The 7,750-nt window shown below is 29.7% G+C and overlaps 1 protein-coding gene across 1 annotated transcript in view; it reads right to left on the reverse strand.

The window, feature by feature from the left end:
• The window catches only part of LOC106685515 (retinol-binding protein pinta-like), a 16,253-nt gene extending 9,897 nt beyond the window's left edge, over positions 1–6,356 (reverse strand). The window contains exons 1-3 of the mRNA XM_014428230.3: positions 6,298–6,356; positions 1,788–1,926; positions 698–857 (exon numbers count right to left, since the gene is read on the reverse strand). Coding sequence (XP_014283716.2) covers positions 698–857; positions 1,788–1,893 — 266 coding nt within the window. The 5' untranslated portion in view covers positions 1,894–1,926; positions 6,298–6,356. The remainder of the gene's footprint in view (positions 1–697; positions 858–1,787; positions 1,927–6,297) is intronic.
• Between the last annotated feature and the right edge of the window lie 1,394 nt (positions 6,357–7,750).

A 7,750-nucleotide genomic window follows, 5' to 3' on the forward strand; every position in this document is an offset into this window, starting at 1 on the left:
CATACATATTAAAATTAAAAACATAAAATAAATAAATAAAAAATAAAAAAAAATAAATAAATAAAAAAAAAACTCTCTTAAAATATATACAAACAAAAGAATAGACAAGATGAACATAATCAAACTATCTGTATGAAAAATAAATAAATAAAATAACATAATCATCAACTTATTTGTGTTTTATTTTGACCGCACCCCCAACCATCTTCTCCTCATAAAAAAGTAGGTCTCTCTCTGGTCTCTAATCTATACACTTTATTCATAAATATTTTCTGTTCTGCTTTTAGGTTATAGAGAGCTGTGATCTCTCCTGACGCAGAACCAGGCAATATTAAATATAATCTATTCAATAAAAATATGCATTTGCTGAATAAGAAACATGAAGCACCAAAACCAAATAAGAGTCTTACAATAAATACTTGTTCAAAAGCTTACTCATTCTTAAAGAATGGTATCAATAAATGGCGATCTTTAAATTATTTGTATACTATTATCCACATTAAATTATGACATAATATTTGACATAATTGAATAAATATTAGAGTGTATCGCAATTACTATAAACTTATATGTTGATATGATGTTCATAGATGGTGTCAAATTAGCTATTACAATTTATTATTCACTTTGAAATGATCTTTAAGTTTTTACATATATAAATAGGATCCCTGTAAAAAAGATCGCCATAAGTACTTACGTAGCCTTAGATCTCTCCCTGAATTGTGCGTTCACATCTCTACTAATCTCGTCATAGAGTTTTGCACTCCTGTTCCTATTTGAAAAATAAGCATCCAGCTTTCGTTTGGCTATTTCCAAGCTCTTTGTACCGATCACGAAAGCCAATAAGATTTCGTGTTCTGAGACAGAAAAAAATGTAATTATCTACATATGTGATAAGAATCGATTTGCACATTATGAATAGTTAAAATTTAGAAAGCAGATTAGTATACAATAAAATAAAACTAATCAGTAATAAATATCATAAAATATACAACAGAAAAAAACAATTTAAAGAATAATACTTAAAATAGAAGAAAAGATAATTTTAAAAAACAAAATTATATTTCTTTTTCATAATTGTTGATTAGAATACATTGATCTTTTCCAGTAAGAAAGGGGGAAAAATATAACTAAACTTCTTTAAATGAATTAAATCATAGTGAATAATTTTTAATCGAAGAACTCTATTTAAAAGATTTTAATTACGAAAAACTTTTTTAGTGATAAAGGTTTCTTTTTGACCTAGTCTGGCTGCAGCTAGAAATGGATCAGATCCAAATCCTTTGTACGCCAAAACATAAAATATGTTACATAGGTATTCTTTCTTATTCTTTTGAAAAAATATCCAGAACCTTATTAGATAAGTATTTGAATTATCTTAATCATATATTCTTGAACCTAATTACAAAATTAACATTACTACTTCCAATATCTTTTGGCCTCAAAAAAAGAAGAATAATCGAGCGAAATAAATTGAAAACTGTGAATGAAAAAATTGAATAAATCAATGCCACTATGAATTATAAGTTTAAATTAATTGTAAAATAAAAATTAATTAATTGAAATAAAAAAAATTTAATATACCACATGTTTACAAATCGTTAAATAATGTAAGGAAGAAATAATATAAATAAATATGGGATGCTTCAAAATTATTTAATAGGTATAAATGGGAGAGATTAATGCAATCAATTTATTAATTCAAGGTACATATATTTTTTAATATTGTTATGTAGAATGTTAATGAATATCTCATCAGTAATCTCATTCTTCATTACTCGACTTACCAACATCATGAGGAAGGTGAGGCTGCTTGTCCAACCAGTCCCTCAAGCGTAGAACGTCTTCTTCGACCGCCTCATTTCTTCTTTTGTTAGAAACCCCTCCAACCATCTCTCTTGTTTACAAGATGTCCTTTTTTATTTCCTACTTAGAAAAGCATTATTCATTACTAACGTAGCTAGAAGCTGTTACTAAATCATCAACCTTATTACAAAAATACAACAAATAAAATTTTATATATGTATTGTGTGTGTATATATACATTCCCTCATTCTTCCCCAGTTCTTTTTCCAACTGAATCTTCAGTACCAAGGATAGGAATTGCATGCGACCCTGTTCTTAGATTGTCTGATATAGACATATTTTCTATACATAGATAATATTGCGATTTTTTTAAAGGTTTACTACAAAAGAAACTGGTATTATTATAAGTCTCAGCCATTGTATTGTGACAGAACTGGGAAATGACGAAAGGAGTATTCTATTTTATAACTTGATATCAATTTGCGATTAAAACCTCTCAGTGAAAAGCAAAATTTTGACTCAAATAACAGAAAAATAAAATCATTCAAATTCAGTTACAGGACGTTCAGGGATAGCACCACAATTGGAGAATAACTCATTAGTGTTCTGGATCCTTATTATCAATATTACTTTCACTTACTTAGGTACGAAATATCGTAAAAGATCTTGAATTTAAGTTTTTGATGAAAATACATCTTTTGAGGTCCCGTGAGTCTAATGACGTCTCGAAAAGGGGTCAGAGTGTGTGCCTGTGTATACCTAGCTTAAAACCTAAAAGGCAAAGAAACCGAACTATCGACACGCTACAACAGTATTGCAGATAAACTCATTGAGATGATGGAAACAATCCAGGTGCAGGGGTGGATCCAATTGCTGTTCATGGTACTAGAGGTTCAATTGGCAAAAGAGCTGGGGAAGAAGGAGGGATTTCCGAGAGAGCGCTCATTTGTAGAATGTGCTCAAGATCTTATGGATACAAGCGGAAGTGGAGGCCCGAATGGTAGACGAGCCGGGGTGGACCCCCATAGATAAGCACCAGCGTCTATCTATTCTCTTATCCTCGTAGATATTTATTTAAAGTTTTCATTCTAACTTCTGATTAGTGGTACCGAAAGCCGGAAACTCTGTCATCTGACTGTTTTGTTATTCCACCTATAAACAAACTTTTTGAACTTTTTTTTTTTTACTTTTCAATTATATTTGGACATATGGAATTGAGCTCTGGGGCTCCACCAAACCATCAAATTCTTCCCGCATCCAATCGTTACAATCCAAAATCCTACGTAAAATCCTTGATGCTCCTTATTACGTCACAAATAAACTCATTCACAAAGACCTTAACATCCCATTCGTTGCAGATTTGACCCAAAACAGATATGCGTCTTTTTATTCCAAACTCCTTAACCATCCTAACCCATTAATTCTTAATCTTTCATCCTTAACAATCCCTGATAATCCTCCGAGGCGTCTGAAAAGAAGATGGCCACAGGACCTTCTAGTTTAAATTAATGTTTAAAGTACCACCAATGGGTGGTTCCTTCCCAAGATTTTCAAGTGTATATGAAACACAACATATTTACTTATTGTATTATTTTGTACAGTTGTAAATTACAATAATTAAAAAAAAAAAACTTTTCAATTATCTATCTTTTCCTTTATCTTCCGGAAAATTCGAAGCGCAATATAGAAAAAAAAATAAAAACAGTCGCAACCGCAAGTGAGACCATCGGTCCTAAGCATTCCGGCGACCAACCCAGTCTTACTCCGGGCGATGCCTCCAGTGACAGATATTACATTGGCGGAGGCCATTCTTATATAAAAGTTTACGGCGGGTTTAAGGGAAATGTTATGGACCGCTTATTGAAAAGCAGATGGCCAACAGGCCTACCATGAGACTACCGATTGGTATATTTCCAATACCATGTAACTCCAGGCATTATCTTATAATAAGATAAGTTGAAATTGTTATTATTTATAAATAAGCTAAAAGATGAAAGAAAAATAAATATGATATTAGCAGAAAACAGACAAACTAATCATAATAATTTTTTTTAAATTTTGAAAGACTGTTCTTTATATAATTTCTGTGTAATAAAAGATATCGTGATAATTTCATAATTATTTAATTTTCAATAAAATCATAAATATTCAGGTTTCAGCTTCCTCAACTAATGCATCATGCATGTTTTGTTGTTGGAAAAACTGATAGTGTTTTCCTGGGTGCGCTAAAGAATAGAAATTAATTGAAAACGGTACGTGTCAATTTTTAAATCTTATTTTACATGTATTTTCAATAAAATATGACGAATGTTTTGTAAAAAAAACTCATTTGCATAATAGTTTTTAATACCTTACGAATTTGTTTAAAAAAAAACTACTATTATATATTTTTTATTATTTTAGTTTTTATTCGCTCTATGTTTATAATTTTTGTAATTACTTTCAATATCGTTATTATTTACGTTGAATCAGAAAAGGGAGAATGGAATTTTGTGTATGATTTGAAGTGTAAAAGTTATCAATTATGTTATTCGCCAGTTGAAAAGAAAAAGAAAAATAATGTTAAAATGCGTATACTGAACACCTAATAAATTCCCCACTTTTTAATTTAGGTTTTTTTTTAAATATGGATTCAAATCCTATATACAATCTTTTGGTTTTCAGTGCCCAATCTTTGTCCTGTAGAGTGTATAGATAGTCCAGAGAACTATGACAGAAGATTTTTTTTTCTTTTTTTTATTTCTTCTAAGCTTGGTAGCCTCTTTATCTGCATTCTGGTAATCCACTTTAAGAGGGGGCTGAGAAAATTTGTTTATTTGGGGAGGGGTCACCAGGTATGTCGACTCAAATAATTTATATTATTGTACTTGTTACTTGTACTCAGTCGAGCCTGAGTCTGTTTGAGCGCGTCTGCCACCTTTGTGGCCGTCCTGTCGGTGTCAGTGTCCTAAATAGTGGGTTCGTACAGTACTGAAGGTTGTCAAAAAATTTGATGTGTCTCCTCGATAAAAATTCTGCCACCGTCGCTAGTTCGAATGTTATATGTATGTGGTCCGTCTGTGCTCTTTGAAGTGAAGTATGTCTCAGTATACCGCTTTGAAATTGTTGGAGACTCTTGGCCGATGAAGGTGCAATGTTGGTCAGCATAGGCGTTCCGTAGAGCAGGGCCTCAGAACACTTTTGTTGACCATTAATTTGAAGCAGAGAGAAAGATTAGGAGAAGTTAGTAGATGATTAAGCCTATAAGACTTGGTCCTGACCTCCTTGACCTTCTTATTGCAGTGGCGAGCCAGCGTCGGATGTCTGTCAAGTGTGACACCCAGATACACTATATATACATAGGTCTATTCTTGTACCCTGCCACTTTATAGGCTTTAGGAAGGAGACAATAATACAGTCGGTCTTCTTGGGATTAACTGTAATATTCATCTCTTCCAGTTTCTTGTTCATTTCCGTACATGTCTTCTCCTCCTGCCGCAGTCTCTGCATTCATTGAACTACTGTAGATAACTTGTCCAATAACTTCAGCGGTATATACTGAGAAAAGTATTGGATATCAATAATTTAGTGTAGGAAATGTATTCACATATAAATGCGTATTAATTTAATGTAAAATACTCATTTTTTCTTCTATTTTAATGTAATAAAATTGAGTTTAAATCGTCATTTTACTTTAATTGCTATTCATTATTATTATTTTTTTAATTATGTGGATATCTGAAAATTTTTAATTTTTATTGTGTTTTATAGAATAGTTTAAAATATCATGCTATTCCATTAATATGATTTTTTTCTTGTAATATAACTAAGGCGTATCCGCTGTCCGCCTAACAGTGGACCAACCCTTAATAACACGTTGCTCAAATTCTATACTCATTTTTATTATTTCACCTTCATGTTAAATCAAATATTACAAGATGATGACTATAAAACTTTTTTTTATAATAGAGAGCTTTATTGTAAAATAATTATTTTCATATTTTAATAATTTATTGGAGAAGTTTGTCGGGGGGAGGGGGGTCAGCAAAGAACAACTTAAGTTAACAAAACCATATTTATTTATTTTATGCCGACGTTTCGACCTGAGTTTGAGGTATTCATCAGGGATTATGGCGTAGAACGTAAGCCTAATAATAATAAATAATTTTAATAATAACTAAATTTTTGTAATTTAGTCTAAGTAATGTTTCTCTATATAAAAATGTGTATTAGTTTTATGTATCTTTTTTTTCTCTCTTTTAATAAAATAAAATTTAGTTTAGGATGTTATTTTATATTTTCTTCTGTACAATAATTTTTTGTTATTTATTTATATATATCTTTAAATATGATTTTTAGGAAATACAATTCAACGTCCATTTCAGACTAAATTGATTTTAATATATATTCTTTATTTATTTAATCTCTCTTTCTCTCTTTTTTATGTTTCATAATTTACATTACTGTAGTCTAATAATGACAGCAATAAGCTAAAAAATTAACGTAACTCACAGATATCCAGTGACTGCTTGGAATTGCATTGACTTATACGTTGAGGAGTAACTAACTAGGAATTTTCACACTCCATGCGGTATTAAAGGACTTGGTCTGTTTGTTTTGTTTTGTTTTTCATTGTTTTCCTTGCATATAATTGAAGAAATTATTTTTTAAAAAACTTTCTGCTGTGTGCATTAACTTTCCTGATGATAATGAGAATGGTTGTTTAAAATTCATATACCCTTTCGAATAAGAAATTAAATGCTTTAAGATTTAAAATTTTAATTTTTATACACAAATACTAAGATGTAAACAAGGTTTGAAACTCGCTCCTCTTCCATTTGAAACATAATTGTACTTATAAAATCATTATTATCTTTCCTAATTCAAAGAAATTTATGAAATAAAAAAATAGTTAAATGAATGAAATACAAGCATATAATAAAACACCAGAAAATATGCAGTAAAAAGACATAAATTATGCCATGAGGTAGCTAAAAAAGACAGTTATCTTACCCAAATTTTGTATTACTTTAATGAAAACTATGTATAATTACTAGTGAAAATTGGTGAGTCTGGCAAGTATAGGTAGGGGGGATAAAAAATGGCGGCTGTTTCAAAACCATAAAAAAACATTAATTTTTTATTCGTAGCTCTATATCTTAAAAACTACCAACAACACTACAAAACCTAAGAGAACATCATTTAAAGAAGAGTAAATTTTCTAAAATATGAGTCCTAATAGAGCTAGTTACGTCAAATAGTTCTCGACATACAGCCTTTTAAAAAGCAACATTTTTATAAAAATATACTGAAATATCAGTAGTTAATTTATTCTGAAAAATCTATATCTCAGGAACTATGTGATGTACATCTATCTATTATCAATCAAATAAACCTAGTTTAATCAACTATAAAGTAATTTACGACCTTTACCTTCATAGGAATTGTAGTTTTCATGATATTTGCTAAAATAAATAAATATAATTGATTTATAATTGTTTGGACAATAAGATTTATTTATGAAAAACTTTATTTCAGAAAAAATTGATGGCAAAGGAGATTTAAACAGTGAAATGTGAAATATTATTTCAAAATATAGATCAAATAATACCATTATTGAATACATAAATTCTATTGAAAAAAATATTTGTCATAAGAATTAAATGTTTTAATTAATGAGATGGTAAATTTTACATGGTAATGACTTGGAAGGAAATGACATTGAACAATGTAAATTTTAATTATATAAGTTAGTTTTTTAGAGAAAATATCCAGAAAATGTTTATCTATTAATCAAATTTATATTTGAAGACCTCTGAAATGAACTATATCTTTGCAGAATATTTTTTTTCTAATAATGTATTTATTGTTATTTACAACTGTATACACATATATACAACAAGTAAATTTGCTGTAGGTGACATAGTGACATGATAAAAACATGTGGAGAATCTACCCACTGATA

Source organism: Halyomorpha halys, unplaced genomic scaffold (genome assembly GCF_000696795.3).
Source record: "Halyomorpha halys isolate HHAL.00 unplaced genomic scaffold, Hhal_1.1 Scaffold708.1, whole genome shotgun sequence".
Classification (NCBI taxonomy): domain Eukaryota; kingdom Metazoa; phylum Arthropoda; class Insecta; order Hemiptera; family Pentatomidae; genus Halyomorpha; species Halyomorpha halys.